The sequence below is a fragment of the Glarea lozoyensis genome, assembly GCF_000409485.1.
Source record: "Glarea lozoyensis ATCC 20868 chromosome Unknown GLAREA2, whole genome shotgun sequence".
Taxonomy (NCBI): Eukaryota; Fungi; Ascomycota; class Leotiomycetes; order Helotiales; family Helotiaceae; genus Glarea; species Glarea lozoyensis.
In genome coordinates, this window is record NW_007360994.1 from 363,471 (window position 1) to 385,066 (window position 21,596).

Genomic DNA, 21,596 nt, shown 5'->3' on the forward strand with positions numbered 1-21,596 from the left:
CATGTTGATTTTGCTTGACGCGGTAGATTGACCGACGCCGAGCGAAATTACTGCGAAGCATTATCGTTTCGAGCGTCCCCACTTGAGGAGAATAGTCCAATCGATAAGCAGAAAATATTGAGTAGCACCACCCCCATTTCAAGTTGCCCCTCCATCCATCCCACCATTGTATTTCAAAGACCCCTCTACCCCACCATACGCGACAACGACACCCTTCCAAGTAAGCACATGCAAAATTAAAGCACAAGAAAAGCCCTCATAGTGATGAAATCTGAGCTGATGGGAATGTACGAAATACCAAGCCTCGAGCAAGCTTTAGGGCTATCCGCATCTCTTGACCGCAATTCCAAATACGAACGGTCCGTAAAATCATAGGAATCGACTTACCTGCCGCCTTAAACCGACAATTTTTACTACATGGGTGATTTGGACTTTTCTCTCACCGACTCCTGCCAAGACCCGATGAATAGAGTTCAAAAAGACCGCTCATCAGTCCGTCGCTTTTCAGCGCGTGAGAAATCTGTTCGTTTCTCGGATGGAAATCTGAGATCTCGATGTCCTTTGTGCTGCTAACTTTTAGCTATAACGCCGACATATGATGGCGTTATCTAGGTATTCATCGGCTGAAAGTGCTGTCATGACTTCGCTGTAGTTATTCTGACTGCAAAGTTCTGATGCTCTGTTGTACCATTTGTGGTATATAATTAGATGCATGAAATACGCTGCTGTGCGCCCGTTCCTGCAACCTGTAACAATCGAGTCCGGGTACTGACCGCTTACTTGTCGGCGACATTGCCTGTGAGCGAGATAGCGATTTATGCAGTCACTTGCAGTCCCTAACAATCACTGGCAGTGGGAATGTAGAAGTTTATATATGAGGAAGTGATCATCCAAAAATCGAACCATTTGATAACCAAACTTTCGATTTCGTGAAATGATAATGATACTTGAGTCTCTTGTGTATCGGTTATGCAAAGATGTTGAGAAATCTAGTAAAAACGTCATTTGGGATACATACGAAGCCGCGTCCGGGGCTCTAGTAATGTTCTTACTTTGACACTCGGATTGTGGGCGAGTCAACACGACTTGCGTAGTTTCGCATCGTCCGACGTTAACAATATTGTGTTTCGACCCTTTGACGACTCTCCATTATTTATGGAATTAGCCCACACTTGTGTATAGCGGTGGAGAGATCGTCATGGATAACTGTGGAATCTGGGGAATCTGGAGATGAACTATCTCCAGGAAAGGTTCTCCGATGTGGGATGAATGGTGGGAACATACCGATTTAATTCCCTCGGAAGGTTGAAAATATGATATGCCGACGAATCTGACAAGAGGCTAGAGATCAAGCTGAACTCGTTCAAGGACGATTAGGATGATCCTTATTGCTGATGCTGCGCTGCTGTGTCGTTGATTGACAAAAGTAAGAAGTGAAGGGAACGGTACCTCGGCCCGCTCAGATTGGGTAAAAGGCTGACGAGGTGTAACATGAAATGTACCTTGGGAGAGTGAAGTAACGCCGTTAATTTTGCGCGCAGAACCAATTTGCGTAGAGAAATGAGTTGGAGATTATTGAGTATCGGAGCGATGCGCAGACTCAATGTATGAGTTCATGTAAATGAGTGCTCTACGGTCTGTAGTCACGGGAATCGTCGTGACCTGCTTCATACGTAGACATCTCCAGCCTTCCAGCTATTAGGTTATTTCCAGGGATATTGATGGCCTCGCGAATCCATATGATTCGAAAAACAATCAAAAATCAAAGAGTATGGCTGTTGAGCAGGAAGCGCAAACATCCGACCTTTCTCCCTAAACGATGAAATGTCGCTTTTGAATTCTGGGGGTTAGGAACAGACGGCTTCAGAAAAAGATCTCGAGTCAGTGACATGGAGAAAATACATGTGACTGACATCGCCTCGCACCCGAGTTTAAATCACGAGACTGTCGACTCGACCTGCCCGTCTACATCTCCAACATTGTAGATGCAGTCCGACCTACCAGAATCTATTCAAAGTTCTTCCATTGGAACTCTGCAACCAAGAGCCAAAGTTCATCACACCCTCCTACCCGCCCAAGCTAATCAATATGGCTTGTATGCACAACGTCACATTTTGTATTGCTTGTGCGTGCATGCTTCATGCTCCACACCGCACCACTTGTGAGAACATCTGACAAGTAACAAAGTACTTCACCTGAAGTCGTGAATAGAGACAACCTCTTAGAATAGAGAACCTACGCCACAAGAATTTTCGTCAGCAAAGCCGCAAGTCATCACTGGGATCATGATTTGAGACCCCACTGAAAGACACCAACAACCATCCGCGTGCCGGCGAGACCCAGACTGAGACCTTTCGGTCATGTAGCCTCGAGGCAAAGTATCAAGTCCCGACTGGATTGCGTGGATGTTTGCATGCGGGGAACTCCCAGCTTCCCCCTCGAGAAGTCCGTTTGTGGCTGTCGGTGTAGTTGGAGACTCGGTGTATTGTATTATTCGTAGAGATGGGGATAGAGACATTTGACGTTGTTGAGAGCATCCCCCAATCTCAATGTCAATGCATTGCGGCGCGCATCAGTTGGATGATAGAGTGTTGCTCACCTCATTCCAATTTCGCTATGCTGGGCCATCGATTCGTCCTTCCTTTTTCTTAGAGCTCTCTGTTGGTCTCCTTTTCGTCCCCGGCATCTTTGGCCTTTGAAGGTGTATTGCGTATTAGCCAACGCCCTTCTGGTGCTGTGATGTGAGCCATCACGGAGGCCAAACTGACATCGATATCCATGCCAGTATGATTCCTCGCCATGTTGGCGCTTCCAATTGTCAACCGATGGTGATGGGTCCCTTGAATGCCGTTCGGTCAGACCCGTCGTGACCGTTTGCCTCTGGTCTTGAAGATAAACTTCGTGTGCTAGGCGTATTCTTCTGCACCATTCCGGGCGCTCGTTGCCTTGCCCTGGGAGTTCTGCCTTGCGCAAATAATGTATTTCCTTGTTTGTGTATCGATAATCCGATATCACATCTCTTCTTCTGTTCCCAGCCGTCCGCGATGGACATGAGTGGTGTTGTGAGGTGTTGTGATTGGGTTGTCGTCGATGCAGCCTTCGATGCGGGGAGGAAATCCCTAGGGTTCGTAGGGATGATTGCGAAGCGAGAATCTGTCGACCAGCAGCACGCGAGACTCTGAATGGTTGCATTGGGCCAGCATCTTAACGCTGTGCTCCTAAAGCACTCTAGCTCCCGGTAACTCAATGTACATACGCGCCCAAGCTATAGAATGAGTTGCATCCTCCAATAACACCATCCAGCGCCCCTCGACGTGCATTCGCGATGGTCGTGCAGATGCTCACAAGGCCTCAACTGGTCAATGGAAGAATATTGCTTCTTCACACCACTTCAGGCCATTCACCTGGCTCAATTGCCTGAGCTTAACGAGCAGCCACCGGCCAGCCACAGCTGACAAGAGAATCGGCAAGCCATGGATGCGACTCTCCTATGGAGGGGAACCTCTCAGAGCTGGCCCCCATAAAGACCGGCTGTATCCCCATCTCGAAATGTCTTCTTTTCCTCTCCAAGCAAGCATTCAATCTTCAAGAGTTCGTCCGTTGTTCTTCGTCCTTTTTTGTTACTCTCTCCCGAGCAGGTCTCATTAATCCAACTTTCTTCATTCAATTTCTTCAAACCTCAGTTGCCGGTCAACTTAATTTTTTGCGCCCTCCAAACAACAACTCGCTCTTCTTGCTCAATCAAACTGCTCCATTTTCAACTACCCGACCCGTCTATAATTCAGAAAACAAAAATCAGCAATAATGGCCGCCGTTCAATTGTCATTTGGTCTCCGTACCTCCTCCAGTGTTAAGACCGTCCACCTTCTCGGTTCATGGGACAACTACACTGGTCAACTTCCTCTTGCTAAGGACAAGACCTCCTCCAAGTCTGGCGCATGGAAGGGAACATTCAGATTCCAGGGTGCCACCCTCCAATCTGGTCAACGATACTGGTATTACTACATCATTGATGGTTACCACGTTTCCCACGATCCCGCTACTTCTTCCACCACCGAGCCAACCACCGGCCGCGTGTTGAACATCCTCGATGTCCCAAGCGAGAAGTCCTCCAGCCGCTCATCCAAGAGCTCCAGCTCTTCCAAGCACTCTTCCTCCAGCAAATCTTCCTCTTCATCCAAGCACTCTTCATCTTCCTCCAAGCACTCTTCATCTTCCTCCAAGCACTCTTCTTCCTCCCGCCGCGAGCACCGCCGCGACAGCTTGGCCTTGGACATCCCAAAAGGACGTCCCCTTTCTGTCTCCCAAATCAAGTCGCCAAAGCCAATCTCCCCACATGCCACCAAGAACATTCTCCAATCCGACTTTGCCGCCCCAACAGTCGAGGAGTTGACTTCCCGCTTCAGCGCATCCACCATTGACGAGTATGATGACTACGAGTACTCTTCCAGCCCACCATCATCCGCTGGCTCCAGCCTCTCCAGCCGCTCCGGTTCAAGCTCCCCAACCAGCTCCCTCAGCGACTACTCCGCTTCCTCCTTGAGCTGCTCTTGCGAGCGATATGGCATCACCCGCTCCGGTGACCGTGTCAAGCTTGACTGTGGTGGATCCCGATGTGGTTATGATGATGAGTCCGACTCTTGCTGCTCTTCCGATGAGGAGGAGAAGTACGTCTCTGCCAGCTCCCGCCGCAACGGTGTTGTCATCAGAAGATAGATGCAGATTCTCTCCGCTTGTGAAGATGTATCCTTAAAGATGAAGGAAAGAAAAGAACACGAAGGAAGTTCCCCCTACGGAACATAATAAAACGGCCGTTCATTCATTCCGGCAATCACCCCCCTGTTTTTACAGACGGCAAGCCAGAGCTGGTCTCTGGTTCGCTATACGAAGCTCAACCCTGAGCGAATTTTCTCGTATATGTCATGACAATTTACCACCACGATTTCCTGTACGCATGGAAAACGACCTGGATGGACGAGGGGAGGGGGTGCATATCGAAGAAGATGATATGAAGGGAAAAGTAGGACACTTGCACGGGGGCACTTTGGTCTTGCTTAAATGATGGTCCTGACTACTAGGTCGGGCGAGCCATCTGGAAAGAGCTATGAAGTGTAGAAGGACAATGGTACTGCATTCAAAATAGCATAGCTGGATAGAGGACGATTGAATCTACTCCATGAAAAAAGACACACCAATTTGAACTGACTGTGACTCTCTAATTGTGACTGTGAAATAAGAATGAGCTCTTGAGTAGATAAATCAATGCCTAGGTAGCCAAGAGACGCAAGATATCATCTTGTCTAGTAGTACCGGACTTGACCCCATCTCCCTTCTAACACGACGTGACGTCCACACCAAATGATATCTCAACCGAGCCGCAACTTTTGCCTTGGAAATGGGCCGGCAGTCCTTGCACTCTCCCGCAAATAAACACACTTGTTGGGCGATGTGTCAGTGCACCAGATTGCCATCTGGTTCTAGACCATCTCAAAATCCTGTACAACGTTCGCCGACACATTTCGCCGCGTCGGAGCGGGAGATCATCCAAAATATCTGCCAGAACGGGGTGGCAATGGCAGGATGTACCAATCAAGATACCAACTGCCACACCACTAATAAACTGTTGATTTTTTGAAAATGTTGAAAGAGATATGAAAAAGAAAGGCAAAAAAGGCGAATAGAAAACATATCTGAGTCGGAGCGCAACTCCATATCCTCTCTCCGGCTTTGCTCCCAGACACGGATCAAGCGCACGTTCTCAGTGACATCACCAGCCGGGCAAGATGCAGAAGAGTGAAAGCCCATCTCAACAGGATTTCGCGCTCTTTTTGCTGACCGCTCCCAAACCCAAATACCCACGCGTTTTATATAACCCAAGATAAGAAGCCGCAGTACTTGACAAGGGCAACCAGATAGCGGGTTCTTTTGACCTTGGAACGCGACACTAAATGTGCTTTAAAACCCGCTTGCTCGCATCGTGAAGTTTTGTGCCATCGGCGATGAGAAAAAGTTGCTGCGACCACTACTTGATTGACCTGACTCCCACCTTTTACGGCGAAAAGTCTAAATGAAGAGTATTGCGTAAAAAGAAGGCGTCTATCTTTGATATTCCTTCCAGTTTGCAAGCGCCATACACAGCTGCCCTAGTTGGAGGATTGTTTGGTCCGCAGCAAGCACGCAAGGCGTTCGGACATAGCTTGGTCCAGAATAATTTATCTGGCGAAACCTCCCCCCGTCGAAATTCCTCCCCACTAAGCTTCTCTCTTACGAACCCAACAACACCGATTCCCTTTCCACCCAACATTCCGCGGGATTTTCGTGGTTTTTGTACCAATTTAGACGCCCACGATGGTTAAGATTGAGGACCATGAGTATTTGTGTACGGAGGAGAAGCGGTTGCGTCAGGATTCCCAGAGGGAGAAGTACTGGAAGAAATGGGGTCCTTACGTAGCGGAGCGTCAATGGGCTACTGGTGCGTGTTCTTTGCTTACAATGGCCTTTCAAAGACGCCAAAACACTGGGAAATCAGTTCTAATTTGAAATAGTGCGAGAGGATTACAGCGCCGATGGTGATGCTTGGAGTCGTAAGTTGTGTTCTCTCCCTCAAAAACACTAGGAGACGCTAACGGCGGGTTTCGCATAGATTTCCCTCACGAACACGCGCGCTCGAGGGCTTTCAGATGGGGTGAGGATGGTATTGCGGGGGTTTCGGATACACATGGGCTGCAGAATATTGCTTTTGCGTTCTGGAATGAGGAAGAGTGAGTTGTCCTGTGCACGTTTGGGGTATGGGGGTGGGGAGAGTTTGACTGATCAATCGGATAGTGATTTTCTCAAGGAACGACTCTTTGGTCTTTCGAACCCACAGGGAAACCATGGAGAGAGTATCAAGGAGGCCCATTTCCATTTGGACAATGTTCCTACGGTATGTTCAAGCTTAGTTCGGGAATTGAGGTTATGCTGATCAATTGGATAGCATTCGTACATGAAAATGCTCTACAAGTACCCACAGAAGAAATTCCCTTACGAGGACCTTATTGCAGAAAATGCCAGGCGTGGAAAACAGGATCGTGAGTACCAGATTACCGACACAACTGCTTTCGACGAGGATAGATACTGGGATATTGTCATCGAGACCGCGAAAGAGGCAGATGACCCTGATGAGCTCCTCTTCCGAGTTACAGCTTGGAATCGAGGTCCAGAGCCAGCACCATTACATATCATTCCACACGTTTGGTTCAGAAACACATGGTCATGGGGATATGAAGCTGAGGATCAGAAACCCAACATCCGCGAGGTGGACAAGCTGGCTGCCATCAGCAAACATCCCAAGTTAGGCGAGAGATACTTTCAATTATCCCCATCACCTGGCGTCGGGCCAAGCGGTACGGATGTTCAGCCAGAACTCCTTTTCACGGAAAACGACACCAACTTCGAGGTTCTCTACGATGGAAAGAATGACCAGCCATACGTCAAGGACGCTTTCCACAGACATATTGTGGATCGTGAGAAGAAAGCAGTCAACCCAAAAAAGACAGGAACTAAGTCTGCAGCTTGGTATACGTTCAATGAGGGTGGTGGTGTCGCTCCAGGAGAATGTGCCGTCGTTCGATTCAGAATATCAAAGAAATACGAGGAATATATGGATGAAGAGATTTTTGACGATGTCATGGACAAGCGAAAGGAGGAGGCAGACGAGTTCTACTACCGAATTAGCCCTCTGCCAATGGCTGAGGATCTACGAAATATCCAAAGACAAGCTTTTGCGGGCATGATGTGGACCAAGCAATATTACCATTTTATCTGGACTCAGTGGGCGAATGGCGATCCAGCACAACCACCTCCCCCACCGGATCGAAAAGCTATACGAAACAACCAATGGAAGCATATGCACTTGGATGATATTTTATCTATGCCAGATTCGTGGGAATATCCTTTCTTCGCAGCATGGGATTCTGCTTTCCACTGCATACCACTTGCAATGATTGATCCAGATTTCGCAAAGAAGCAGCTTGATCTTTTCACGAGAGAATGGTATATGCATCCAAATGGTCAGCTTCCAGCATACGAGTGGAACTTTGGAGACGTCAATCCACCCGTGCACGCATGGGCTACTTTCAGAACTTTTAAAATTGAGCGAAAAATGTACGGTCGACAGGATTTAGATTTCTTGGAGCGGGTGTTTCAAAAGTTGCTTCTGAACTTCACCTGGTGGGTTAATCGCAAGGATTACGATGGCAAGAACGTTTTCGAGGGTGGTTTCTTGGGACTGGATAATATTGGTCTTTTCAACCGATCGGAACCATTACCTACAGGCGGTGTTTTGGAACAAGCCGACAGTACGGGATGGATGGCGTTTTACTGCTTATGCATGTTGAATATTGCATTGGAATTGGCCAAGCATCGCCGGATTTACGAGGATATTGCTTCGAAATTTTTCGAGCACTTCATTCTTATCTCTGATGCCATGACTTTCAAGGCTGGAAACAAGGAGGAGAAGTCGTTGTGGAATGATGAAGATGGTTTCTATTACGACGCCATCTCTTACGGTGGACCATGGACTCAGCAGCTCCCGATCCGATCCCTGGTTGGGTTGATTCCTCTCTACGCCACTCTGACTCTGGAGCCAGAGCTCGTTAACAAGCTTCCCAACTTCAAGAAGCGAGTTGAATGGTTTATCGAGAACCGAACAGACGTCGCAGAGCGAAACATGGCGAGCATTCAGAAGAGAGGAAAGGACAATCGGATTTTGTTGTCGCTTGTAAGCAAAGATCGTTTGGAGAAGATTATGAAGCGAATGCTCGACGAAGATGAATTCTTGAGTGATCACGGTATTCGATCTATGTCAAAGTACCACAAAGATCATCCTTATTCTATGGATGTTAACGGCCAGGAATTCAAGGTCAGCTATGTTCCTGGAGATTCAGACAGTGGTCTTTTTGGAGGCAACAGTAACTGGAGAGGACCTATCTGGCTTGCAGTCAACTTCCTTCTCGTCGAGTCGCTTCAGCGGTTCTACATGTTCTACGGTCCTAATCTACAAGTCGAATGCCCTACTGGATCTGGAGATTTCATGCATCTAGGACATGTTTCAGAAGAAATCCAACATCGTCTTCAGCATCTTTTTGCTCGTGGAGACGATGGAAGACGTGCTATCAATGATGGCAATGACATGTTGGACTTTGATCCTAACTGGAAAGATCACATGTGGTTCCACGAGTTCTTTGATGGTGATACTGGCCGTGGACTTGGTGCAACCCATCAGTGCGGTTGGACCGGTCTCATTGCCAGGATGATCCACGATACTGGGTAAATCTCCCCCATTTCCTTATCAAACTAAACTAACATTAACTTCTAGATTATCCTGCCGTCTCCCACAAACACCCCGAACCCCATCTACCGGAATGAACCACTACTTCGACGACATCTTCACCCGCCACGTCAACGGCCAAACTAGCACCAGCACCAAACCAAAGATGCGTCGTTCCTCCACCGCTCGGTCTCTAGCCGCTCGCTCTGACTTTGACGGTGACGAAGGAGACGCGAGATCCATTGGTAACTCGGTCGCTACCGAGACAGAGGATCGGTTGAGAGAGAGACGCGAGGCGGATGCGCATACAGCTCATTATGTTAGTGAGCAGTTGACTAGAGTGAGGAGTCATGCGAGTGTAGAATTCGAGGGCGCAGACGAGTTTGAGGCGCAGTTGGATGGTGCGTAGGCTTGTGCTAGGTTAGGGGTGTTTGGACGGGAATTGGGGATTAGATAGATGTAAGGGGATAGAGGTAGAGGATGAAAAGAGTATGTAGACGGAGATTGGGGAGGGATGGTATGCGGGGAGTTTTGGGGATAGAGGAATTAGAAACTTTATTTTATTTGAGATTATAGGACTCTGAACTTGCTGATTCGATTTATCTGGGGTTTGTATTCGATTGCTCTCTGTGGATATGTGCCTGCCTTTATCGCGAATGAGGTCACATGTGACGGGTAAGTTATTTCTAAATTCTAATGTGGATTTCAATTCTGGATGTTGGATGTAGTTGTGTACCTAGACTCAGGAACATGTTTCGATTACGATATACTGATCAGTGATACATAAACAACGACCTCCCCCCAGAAGCCTGTCTTGTTCACGCCACGTTCCAAGGTTCCGGCGAAGCTGCTGAGAGAAGTAGGGTGCTATTTTAATCATTTATCTCCAATGTGGAACCTTTGCGAGGTACAGTACTGAACACCAGCTCCTTCTCCTCCAGTAGACGAGCATGGAAAACCAACTTGGCTCTGATTGTCAATTTTCATTTTTTGGGTGTTGAGGTTATAGGGTATGGCTTATACTTCGTCTGTTTCGTTTGATGGTATGGCATCTAGGTGGATAAGCTGGCGTTTGGGGTTGTTTGTAAGAGTTTTTGACGTTTTGGAGAGGTGAGAGGGTGGTCGGTGCGAAGATCGAGTTTTAATGGGATGGTTGTAAGGGGTGATGGGTTGGGTGGTCGGTGGTTGGTGGATGGGTTTGCACAGGAGGAGCTTTAACAGAGTTGGAGTAATGTGCTGTGCCAGAAGGTTCCTTAAGATGTGCGTTGTAGTAGACTTATCCTCCGACTCGTACTAATCTAGAAAGAAGGTAATAACATAATAGACAAACTAAATAGCCAGTCCTATCTAACAATTTACATACCTCGAAATAAATACAAAGATAGTAACACGTCCCTATACAATTCACACTCATTCCAACATAACCCACAATCTACTTACCTCTATATCCTTAAACCTTCTCTCAACACCTCCTCCCCCCCTAAAAAAGTAAAAGAGTCCAACAACTACCAGACCCAATACCAACTCTCCCTCCCGTATTTTATATCTATTTCCCAAAGCAAAATCCCAAAGGTATACTTTACATACCAGCCACTGCGATTCTACACCCCGATAGCCGTAACTTCCCAGTGCCATATTTACGAAACCCAACTAAACAACCCCCCAAAAAGTGACATTCCGAACGCGGGACCTTATTATACCCTACAAGCGCCACCACTCATGTTATTATAAGGTCATCAAGCCCGTAATCCCACCAGTACGACGAACCTACACGGAAGTCAGAGCGAATACTGAAGTCTTCCATATCAGATCTTCTAGATAGACGCTATTAATCCGGCGACCTGGTGGGGTTAATTTGCAAGGCAACAGAAGGACTTTTGATATCTTTGCGTCTTGATACTAGAGCACATCTGCCATTTACAAGGGATTAACTCTGCTGGAGGATGTAGAATTTGAGGTGTGCTTGGGGGTCATTGGTGGATGGATTCTTATCCTCTTAAGTCGGTAAAGGGGATTTCGGTTGGTACTACACCGTTCGTAGGACTGGGTGACAACAAAGCCAGACAGCCACCTGGATAGCACCATAATCCAAAGTCGAAACTCCGTGAGGCCGAAACGAAAAATAATCTTCTATTGATCACACCCACCCGCTCAATGTACAATTGGTCACCCCCTAACCCTCATTCCCTAAATCCCTACGTTCCCATCCACACCGTCCCACCCCTCTCTAAAAGAGATCCCCAACAAAAGAATTACAAAACAGGCATTTCGTAAGAGTAAATTACAAGGTATCAGTAAGGAGCTTGTTCATCTTTGCGATTTTGGCCGAGACGGAGAGATCGATTGTTCGGTCACCGATTTCGACGACGAGTCCACCGAGGATATCTGGGTTGACCTGTAGGGTGTTGTCAGAAATTGATGATGGTAGGTATTAGTTTAGGGATATTATTTAGACATACCTTGTTGGTAACCTTCAACTTCTTAGCACCTCCAACATATGAGGATTTTGACACTGCAGTCTCCAGACGTTGAAGAGTCTTGCCATCCAATTGCTACCCAAAATTAGCCCTCGCCCAAAAACCAACCCGCCAAAGGATGACCAACCGTAGCACTCGTAACAATCAACTCAACCTCACCCCTCGAAGCCCCCATCAAAAGACTGAATTTCTCACAAACACCCTTCAACAGACCAAGTCGGTTATTTTCCGCCAACGCCTCCAAGAAGTTCTTCACGGTATCGCCCTTGTCCACACCACCGGTATGTTTTTGTAGCTCGGCGATGATTGAGGATTTATCTTCCGCGGAAAGTGTTGGCGCGAGCATGATCGTGCCGAGTTTGGCATCTTTGTGGTAGACTTCGTTGAGCGCTTGCATGGCCTTTGCGGTGGAGTCTAGAGTTGAGGTTTTGACGGCTGCAGTGTACTGTTTTGATTCTCGTTAGCCTCCGCTCCATTCTTATGCCCCTTCTCCTGCCACATCGCGGTATCCTTCCAATTGCCCCTCAACCCCCAACCCTAATATATAGGCAGCGCAAGACCTACCAGAGCAGATGCATATGTTCCATCAAGACCGTACAGCGCAACAGGAGGCTTCGAGTCGGCAGCAGCCGGGGCAGCGTAGTTTCGAATCTGAGATGTAAAGGCAGCTCGAGGAGCGACAACGCGCGATGAGGCGGTGGCGGTAGCCCGCGAGGCGCTGAGAAGGGCGCGGTTCGAGAACATGATGAAGGGCGGGTTCAATTGAGGTCGTGGGCGGAGATGAGACAGCTGTAAAGTTCGTGATACATGGAAGATGTCGGATTTGAGGTTGCTGGGAAGAGCTCGGCAAAAGCTTTGTACATCACGTGATAATGCTCAACTACCATCAGGTGACCCTACTCTTTCGAAAGATTGATGTTACAGAATTGAAAATTTGTTAAAGGTTATGATTCGTTAGACTTGAATTGATAACGAGATGAGTTGAATCTCTGTAAAAAGGATAATGAGCGGACTTGGTGTCTTGACTTCTCCGCTTGGAGCATATCTTCGGACTCGTATATTCGCACCTATGTAGCTAGCTCACACATCTTTGCACACATGAAAACTAGAAAGCTAACAAATGGTTTTCATTTGCTACTTGTCGCTGTTGACGCGGTATTCTATAAAATGCTAAAGTTCAATTCCATTCGCCATGAATATCCCGCATACCATGGCACCGTTCCGTCCAAAGACTTTCCCTCGAGGACTCCAGTTACCTAGTACAAATCCCAAAACGCCATGCCATATGCTCGCCTCGGTTTCATTAACTCATAACATTTATAACTAGTCGGTTCTTAGCATATTGTCGACAAGATCACCTAATGGACCCCAGAAATCTTTTCCACTAGACAAATTGTGCTCGTGGATGAAAAGTACGTAATGCTTGAAACTGGTGTTTAGATGCGCTTCAAGACCAAGCTCTCGAACGACCGGGTAGTGATGGCAGTAGATGTGGGCGTATACACGATACATTCGCTTGAAGACTTGTCGAATCATGCTGGGGAATGATTTGGGAAATGGTACGCCTGTAAAGGATTGGTTAGACATGTATGGTATTTATTTTGTAAACGCACCTATTCTGCTAGGAAACACCGCTTCGTTGTCGATGTTACTCTGAACCCAGCCCATCAGATGTTCGATATACGTCGGTGCTGGCATCTTGGTGGGGCGTTTGAAGTTCTCCGAATCTTGCCATAGGTATTCAAATCTAGGGCGCTGTGAGTAGGCAGCCAAGATAAAATGGGCAAGTGTACTAACTCGTCTGTGGCCTTCATCTCGGGGCAGGATTGAGGAGAGCAGAATTCCGTGATCGAACCGTAGAGGAGATTGATATGGTTATAGAAGTCGACCACTATGCCTTTGTAAGCCCGTCTATCCCCAATTTACCTTGCTGCATTCCATACTGTTGACAGCTAGCCATTCGTTCTCATCCTCTCCCTCTGGTAACTTGACAATCTTCTTCAGACTGCCCCCACCTAGTGTAGCCTCTGCATACTGTCGAAGTTGGTAACTAGTCGTGCCTTTTGTCGTATTTCGTGGTCTGAATTGGTTGCGCGTGCGCTGGTTGCTATCATATCCTCGGCATGAGTGAGATGTACGAAATTGAGTCTCGTGAATGTCTGCAATAGTATCTTCATCTTCCTCTTGCTCATTTGTTTTGCAAATGGTCATGGAAGACGTAGATTCAGTCAAGGTACACACTGGTGATAAGACCTTGGCAGCCCGAGGGCTCAAGAATGAGAGCATACTGGATGACTACGACGGAACGAGAATTTACTGACACAGTTGTGATGAAGGAAGTCATCTTGCTTTGCTTCTATATCCACCGGCCCGTTGATTTCTCTACATTCCACAGGTTAGCATGGCAATAATCGTCGTACGGGTACAGAAACGGGTTCCTACCTTTGCAAGATCTGCCAAGAACAATCGCACGTTTTTGTGTCTGCGGATCGCAATTGGGAACTTCTGTTTGAAAATGGTGCGACGGAAAGTTACAGAGAGGGGTGCTTGAATGATCAGGACGGTACTGGTTTCCCAGTTTGTTTACTTTGGGCTACGTTCGGCTCGTTGGCGCGGGACCCTCCATATCCTGCTAATCGCACCCTTCAATTTAATCCTCATCATCCAACCGTCAAGGGGAAAGCTGGGGAATCAAGTAAAGCATTCGCTCCCCGTCAATTGACCTGCAAACATTCTTCGCCCATTCATTATGCAACCTATTGTTTCTTCTTTAGCTTCAATATTGCTGCGCCAATGACCCGCGAGTATAGGCGCGATAACTTACTCGCAGATGGGCGAGCTCTGGTCGCACATCTACGATGTCGACACCATTATCTAATATAAGGGTGTTTGTACAATGGACAGAACAGACCGTCTTTGCTGGCGAGGATGTCGAATGCGAAATAACGTTTAAGAACATCGCGACCGTTCCGACGCCATCACGATCCACACTACATCCTTCATCAGCCGCCGGAAATGGCTTTGCGCCTGGGGGAGAAAGACCAAGGAAAGCACCAAGTGTGCAGGCAAAGAATGGCTCTACAAGTCCACGACCCCGTCCATTGCGGCCCGAGAGGGGCCACAAAGCCAGTCTATCTCTCAATGTCCCTCCAAGCTCAGCTCGATCTCAGCGTACAACAGATTCGTGGAACGGAGCGCCGCTCAGTGGGGTTAAGAAAGGGAAAGGGGGGCACAGTCGCTCAGTATCTATTATATCCATAGGAGCTAGTGAAAGCAGTACCATCGCTGATGGGGGAAACGTCAATTCGAACGATCGACCGCGGAATAAAGGACATGGGCGATCGGCGAGTCTACAAATAGTGCCTCGAAGACATGGAGTAAATGGGGGACCCCCATCAGGCAAGTTTCTATGTACTAGGAATCTTGATCTCAAAATTGACATAGTAATAGCGCCACTCGGTCAACGTTCTTCGACACACCCATCGCCGCTTCTCGTATCTTCATTTTCGCCGGTCTTCAAAGATCATGCTCTTCCCGAACGAAAGTCGAGACGGGAGTCTGGTGCTCGAACTGCCCCTGCCACTCCGAGCCTAGCAACATCGCCCGCCGAAACAAGAACAGCTTCAGGATCTTTTCCACATGAATTCAAATTCCCTGCTACATCCCCCGCCGAAGGTCAAGACATCGTCAGACCAAGCAATTCCCGGGAAGACATCTATTCCCCGCGAACCCAAGCTCCAAAATCAAACTCGCCTCAGCCAGCAGCAGCAGCGCGTGTGATATCGCCCGCTAGTGTAATTGGAACACCACGAAGCAGTGGTGAGTTCTACTCGGTGAGTAATAATTCTACCGAGACTCTCGCTTCGGAATATGTTGGCCAGCAAGGAGGACGAATACCCCCATATGGCGGCCACGCAAGACGACCTTCGAGTTTGGCTCCGATAAATCATCACCGCCCGCCAGAAACGTTGATGATGGGCTACGCTCAAATAAGTGGCTCCTTTACGTTGGATGGTTCTTTGATTAGTCAAGCTCCGTTCGAGGAAGTAAAGAGGAAAGGGGCTGTGGGTGGTCAAGGAGGTGGGGTGATTGGGATTGAAACCAGCAAACGAGACAGCGGCCTCCTGAGAGGCTTCGGTTGGAGTAATATTGGAGAATCTATTGGGGGACTTCTCGGAGGTGGAGAACTCAGCAGTATCAAGGATATGCGAGGCGTTGCCAGTACTCGTTCGATACCGCTTCTATCAACCCCTCAGTCGATCTTGTTCGTGGACCTTCGCCTTGGTCCAGGAGAAAGTAAAAGCTACAAATATAGCTTCAAATTGCCACGAGGCTTACCTCCTAGCCATCGAGGAAAAGCAATTAAAATTTCATACAAGTTGGTCATTGGTACTCAGAGACCTGGTGGATCCAAGGAGCAGCAGGTGAGATCTGTCGAGGTACCGTTTCGCATTTTAGGCAGTGTAAACACCCACGGAGAGCTTCTTGGTCACGATTTGATGAATCCGTACATAATTCTACGCGATCAGGCTCGTGTCAAAGTTATTGACAGCCCATCAGATTCCAATCCGGACTTGACAAAGAAGCTAGAAATCAAGACTGCCACAATACCCAATGAGTCGTCACAGGGAGATTTCTTGTCGTACGTGGACGACTTGCTTATGCGGCAACGAGAGAACTCCAGCCAAGGGTTATTGTCACCAACCGAGCGCAGAGATCGACGGCAATCATCAATTGAAGAGCCATCAACGGCGAAAGAGGCGATTGATATGGCGATATTGCGTAGCAATATTACAAGTGGCTCCCAACAAAGTGCTAACCGATTTGAAATTGCTCGTGGTGGACAACGTGTCGCAGTTATCATGCTAGCAAGGCCAGCTTATCGCCTAGGTGAAAGTATCATGGCTGTCATCGACTTTACAGATGCTGACATTCCGTGCTATGCCGTACACATGTCTTTAGAGAGCTCTGAAAAAATTGACAACTCGATCGCTTTGCGCTCTGAAGCTAGCGTTCTTCGTGTTACACGAAAGGTCTACGTTTCACATTCAGAATCAACAATCTTTGCACGAAGGGTTGCCTTTTCACCTACTATTCCTGTCACTGCTACCCCAGAGTTCATAACTACTGGGGTCAGCCTAGAGTGGAAAATGCGAGTGGAATTTGTAACTCCGCGATTGACGTTTGAAGATAACGAGCTTATCACAGCAAAAGAAGATTTACTAGAGGAGATATCAAGAGATGATCGTGGAATTACACTTGCATCTGCCGAAGTGCTTGATTGCGAGAGCTTTGAGATAGCCGTTCCCATTAGAGTGTATGGCGCGTTGTCTGGAAATACAGACCGAGACGAAAGTCCGACAAATGGACTTGTAGTGTAAAAAGGGCACAGGATCGAATTGGATTAGGATGGATCGGCATTTACTCAGGCGTTCGGTACATAGAAGCCACATTTACGGAGTTTACAGCGCTTCAATCTCTATCAACTACTTTTTCAAATCTGGATATCAGTGTAAAGTTCTCCCATGTTTTGTGATTGCTAATATGTACTGCGTATGTCTTATTTCGTTACCTTGCGGTCTTCTTCCTTTCGCCCGAAGACGTGTGTTAATAGGTTTAGTTCACAACGTTACACTGGGAGTCCCATGACGTTGGCAGTCGATATGACAATCAGCTTAGATCACTGCTCAATTGTCAGTATCAAGTTGAGTACCACACGATGTACGTTTTCTGATAGACGCGGACTATTCCTCTAAATAGGTTGACTGCTGTTACGACGAGCCTTTGTGCTAGTCAACTTGAGACTTTTGCCAGCAGCTTGCTTCAGGACCACAATGATCAAGTAGCCCTTGCTCCACCGATGATTTACAGGTTCAGTTGAGGTACCAAGTAACTCTTGTTTGCTTGGGAGACTTACGGTATGCAAAGAAGCATAGAATTTCGAAAGCAAGATCGAATGTCTTCACTTCTCATCTGTGGAGTCTAGCGTCTCCCCAGTTTGCCCTACTCCATCACTGAAGCTTCCCTCGATTTTCGCTGTTCTTCAAATTGCATATTTTCAAGGTCGTTGCATCTTATTCAGGCCGAAAGGTAAGAGCTGAAAGCTTGATATGTAATGAACATTTCCCTCGGAATTATGGGCAAACATCATGGGACTTTAATTCTCGATAGTACAACGGCTGTCTTTGTGACAATACCGGCGGCGTGTATCCTTTATGAATAGCATGCCGTTGATTTGCGAAATTTGCGTCTATCAAGAGGTTTCCTCTATTAACAGGCCCTGTGTAGAAAACTGAGGACTTCTTATCTCACGATACTCTAGTCTTAAGGCAGATAATTCACTGACTAGTAGTCATCCGTCGCTAGAACGGTCTCCGTTGATTATTCACAGCCCATACACGGGTTATTTAATCTGTCTTTGTGCCTGTAACTTTCTTCCTTCACTACAACCAGACAAACCTCTGCTCTCTAGTTATCTCTCTTCTTCAGTGATATCTCAGCGGTTTATTAATCACTTGTTCTGTCTGTGCTTTCCCTCCTTCACTACTATCATACAAGCTTCTATTCTCTAGCTTCTCTCACTACATCGCACTCGAATAACATTCAGCTTTACAGTAATGTCGAAAACTTCATTTCCAAAAGGCCTGGTAGAATTCGCGTCATCCACCACTGAACCCGAAGCTACACAAGATGCAAAATTCAAGTTCAGATACTTGTCTTTTTTATGTGTTGAAAAGCATGATATCCTATCACAAATTTTCCTCAAGAAAATCAAGATTCCAACTAAACTGCCACTGGGCGCTTTCAAAGCATCTCATCTAGCAGCGACAGTCATTCATTTTTCGACCTGTTCTATCTCGGACTTGAATCCTCTTCAGAAAAGTGCTTTAGCTGAATTCCAAAACGATCCGACAGAATATGACTTAACCGGCAAGGTCAGCATAGAACGTGCTCTGGAGGCTTATGCTCGCTTGTTTGACAATCTGTTCTTTTGTGGTAGTCTATTGGTCGAAAATAGGGTCCGTTGGAAACTTTACAAGGAAACATCTACTGTATATGACTTTGTAGCACAAACTTGGCATCATTTGTAGGATAACACGTTCACAATTGAGATTTGCGAGAATCACCGTGTTGCATCTTGCACAGAAGAAAACAACATGGAGATCATCGGATCACTTTTACACGAGTTCCTTCACGTATTCCTGTTACTGCACGGTTGCCTTGGGTGTATGGAAAATTGGGTAGAGGGAGGTGCATCGGGACATGGAGAAGCCTTTTTGAACACAATGCACGCCTTATATACGGAGGGCATCCGACTGTTTGGAAGGAATATCCTTGGGAAAGAGTCTGGGTGCATGGTATCTCTCGCGATTGAAATCGTCCACGATGGAACACCGGATGCGGAGAACAATATTCCAGACGAGATGCTAGATCGTTGGGACGTGTGGCGACCGCGGCTCATCCAGGAAGTAGAGCGTCGTAGGGGAATGGAAAGGGATGAGGCTGTTCCAGATCGATGAACTACAGGAGAATAAAGAAGGATATAAACGCGGAGGCAAGTTTAGAAGTGCTAACTTGAAGTTGTTGGACGTTATAAGGCTTGGAAGATCAAGTGAGTGGAGCGACAATTATGATGAACTCAAGCTACTAGAATGGCATTAAATGTTTGGGATAGCATAAACAAACTTTCAGACTGTTACCATTTACATCTTTACATCATAATCGATTTTCTTTTACTAAGTGTTGTCAACTTTAGAAAACATGTTTACAGGTGTGACTCAACACACACTCACCAAACATGGATAGATTCAGCAACCGGTCCTAACTTCATCTCACGATGCTGCTTCTGTGTTGCTTCTGTGTCGTTTACCTTGTTTCGTCGTTGCTTTTTTTTCACTACTTCACTCGTTATCGTTTCGTTTGTCATCACACATGATGCCAAAACTTTTCTTCTTGGTCACTGTTCAGTTGATTGTACTAAAAGACAAATGTTTGATAGAAGACTTGTACTAACTCTTGTGATAACCTAATCATGTTTGAATAAGTACTTCCGCTCGCCAAATGGAGGAGGTCTAAGAATGCAATCGCTGATTCAACGAATAAAGCAATGACTCGGTTTTTCTCGTCACTTTTTGACTAGGTCTATGGTGGAAATGACGAATAAATGTCATTCGTCCGTATGGAAATGACAAGCGTTGAAATATAAGATAACAGTTGCTTCCTATCCACTACGATCTGGTTCTTCTGGACTACCAAGTTTCTTTTCAATCGTTACGTCAAAAACCCGCACATTTGTTTCTTACGAAATCCGAAATCCCAACTTCCAAGCGCAACTTTCCCGAGCCTCAATCTGTTCCGAAAGAAAGTCTGTTAAAACTTTGTGTCTCTTGAAAATATTTCATCTTCGACGCTTTCAGTGTTGATCCATATAGCTCTCCGTCAGCTTATTCTCTGATCACCTCTTACAGAGTCCGCCATTTGGATATATACAATATCAGAGATGTCGTCCCCCAAAAAAGCGAGCACATCTCTTCCACGCAAAGATCAACCAGTGAATCCAAATTTGCCTGGCAACTCTGATGATTTATCCGCAGTTAAGTGTGAAAGACTACATGAAAACTTCTTATCGAATGAATTTAAGAGTCTCGAGGCGCCAGCAAAATTGTCATTGTATTCCTATACCGCCACAGAATTAGCAAAGGCCGCCATGACTTGCGCAAAACTTTCAAAAAATAGCTTGAGTCTATTGCAAAGGAAAGCACTCAAAGAACACAAAGACAACTACAATAAAAAATATAAGCTCGATGACGGTGTCCCCATTAAAGTCACTATTGCAGCTTATTTCAAATTGTTCGACGATCTATTCTTTCTTGGAAGTCTTCAAGTTGGACGCCGCGTTACCATAGAAGTTGACCAAAAGAAATTTTCCGAGACTACTCGCAAAGGGAGCTCTTCAGAAGTTGACGGTGCAAACCAATGGCTGATTGAAATCCACAAAAATGACAAAGGCCTCTGCGACCCAGTGGAGATTCTACAAGAAAAGCTTACAACTCTGATGCACGAAATGATTCATGTTTATCTAGGCTTATTTGGTTGTCGCCGCTGTGAAGAAAATTGGCAGGAGCAGGGCTTGTCAGGTCATGGAATAGCATTTTTGGATACTATGTTTACACTCCACAAAGAAGCGCCGCGAATCTTGGAGGAAACCCTTGGCTTTTCTTCAATATGTTTAGAGGCTTTGAAAGAGGAAATCCAAGGTGGGGGATTAAAGGGAGGAATTCCAAGTCTTGATGAACTCGCGCGGTGGGGATTGGCTGAGAAGGTCGAAGAGTTGCAGACCTTCTTGGCCGAGACGTAAGGAGAACCAGGGACAGAAGCCAAAAGTCAGTCTGAATGCTCGAGCGAGGATGAAAGTTGCAAACATGGAGTCAAAGTTATGTCTGGCTTCCGAAAGCCGAACTAGAACGTCAATCAGTGTAAAGATAACCTGATGGAATGGTGTTGGAATAAAGCAGAGAGCGTCTGGACCTTTTGTCATTGGCTCTTTCCGAAGTGTTTGTCCTGATTGAGTTCCAACACGAAATGTTTCTACAACTGGAATTCTGCTGTAGGACTTTAGTTTCATTAAGAATGTCACTTTTACAACAATAACAACACTTGTGTTTACTGTAGCTTACTTTTTGGCACTCCTCTCGAGTAACCAATGCTCCGAGACTCACATTTCACTTTATTTCTTAGTGTTCTTCTAGGATTTGCCAGGGGTCCGAGTAATATTTTAATCGTTAATGAGCAGTAGGAATGAAAATTTG

The 21,596-nt window shown here is 46.6% G+C and overlaps 8 protein-coding genes across 8 annotated transcripts; 5 read left to right on the forward strand and 3 right to left on the reverse strand.

Moving 5' to 3' along the window:
- Positions 1-2,648: 2,648 nt before the first annotated feature.
- Positions 2,649-3,052, reverse strand: GLAREA_03433 (uncharacterized protein; the record flags this gene model as incomplete). Its single annotated transcript, XM_008083686.1, has 2 exons — positions 2,649-2,808; positions 2,862-3,052. 2 exons carry the CDS (start codon positions 3,050-3,052, stop codon positions 2,649-2,651), a joined length of 351 nt encoding a protein of 116 aa, XP_008081877.1.
- Positions 3,053-3,804: 752 nt separating this feature from the next.
- GLAREA_03434 (uncharacterized protein) lies at positions 3,805-4,716 on the forward strand (the record flags this gene model as incomplete). The annotated part of the gene is made up of 1 exon (XM_008083687.1): positions 3,805-4,716. One exon carries the CDS (start codon positions 3,805-3,807, stop codon positions 4,714-4,716), a length of 912 nt encoding a protein of 303 aa, XP_008081878.1.
- Positions 4,717-6,348: 1,632 nt separating this feature from the next.
- GLAREA_03435 (Six-hairpin glycosidase) lies at positions 6,349-9,719 on the forward strand (the record flags this gene model as incomplete). The annotated part of the gene is made up of 6 exons (XM_008083688.1): positions 6,349-6,472; positions 6,546-6,584; positions 6,644-6,761; positions 6,826-6,925; positions 6,977-9,309; positions 9,359-9,719. The coding sequence occupies 6 exons, from the start codon at positions 6,349-6,351 to the stop codon at positions 9,717-9,719; spliced, it is 3,075 nt and encodes a 1,024-aa protein (XP_008081879.1).
- A 1,872-nt stretch (positions 9,720-11,591) lies between these two features.
- On the reverse strand, positions 11,592-12,531 carry GLAREA_03436 (N-terminal of the delta subunit of the F1F0-ATP synthase; the record flags this gene model as incomplete). Its single annotated transcript, XM_008083689.1, has 4 exons — positions 11,592-11,705; positions 11,770-11,862; positions 11,915-12,232; positions 12,352-12,531. The coding sequence occupies 4 exons, from the start codon at positions 12,529-12,531 to the stop codon at positions 11,592-11,594; spliced, it is 705 nt and encodes a 234-aa protein (XP_008081880.1).
- Positions 12,532-13,110: 579 nt separating this feature from the next.
- GLAREA_03437 (Mob1/phocein) lies at positions 13,111-14,073 on the reverse strand (the record flags this gene model as incomplete). Its single annotated transcript, XM_008083690.1, has 4 exons — positions 13,111-13,352; positions 13,401-13,534; positions 13,585-13,678; positions 13,731-14,073. 4 exons carry the CDS (start codon positions 14,071-14,073, stop codon positions 13,111-13,113), a joined length of 813 nt encoding a protein of 270 aa, XP_008081881.1.
- Positions 14,074-14,645: 572 nt separating this feature from the next.
- On the forward strand, positions 14,646-17,168 carry GLAREA_03438 (uncharacterized protein; the record flags this gene model as incomplete). The annotated part of the gene is made up of 1 exon (XM_008083691.1): positions 14,646-17,168. The coding sequence occupies one exon, from the start codon at positions 14,646-14,648 to the stop codon at positions 17,166-17,168; it is 2,523 nt and encodes an 840-aa protein (XP_008081882.1).
- Positions 17,169-18,944: 1,776 nt separating this feature from the next.
- GLAREA_03439 (uncharacterized protein) lies at positions 18,945-19,307 on the forward strand (the record flags this gene model as incomplete). Its single annotated transcript, XM_008083692.1, has 1 exon — positions 18,945-19,307. The coding sequence occupies one exon, from the start codon at positions 18,945-18,947 to the stop codon at positions 19,305-19,307; it is 363 nt and encodes a 120-aa protein (XP_008081883.1).
- A 980-nt stretch (positions 19,308-20,287) lies between these two features.
- Positions 20,288-21,145, forward strand: GLAREA_03440 (uncharacterized protein; the record flags this gene model as incomplete). Its single annotated transcript, XM_008083693.1, has 1 exon — positions 20,288-21,145. One exon carries the CDS (start codon positions 20,288-20,290, stop codon positions 21,143-21,145), a length of 858 nt encoding a protein of 285 aa, XP_008081884.1.
- Between the last annotated feature and the right edge of the window lie 451 nt (positions 21,146-21,596).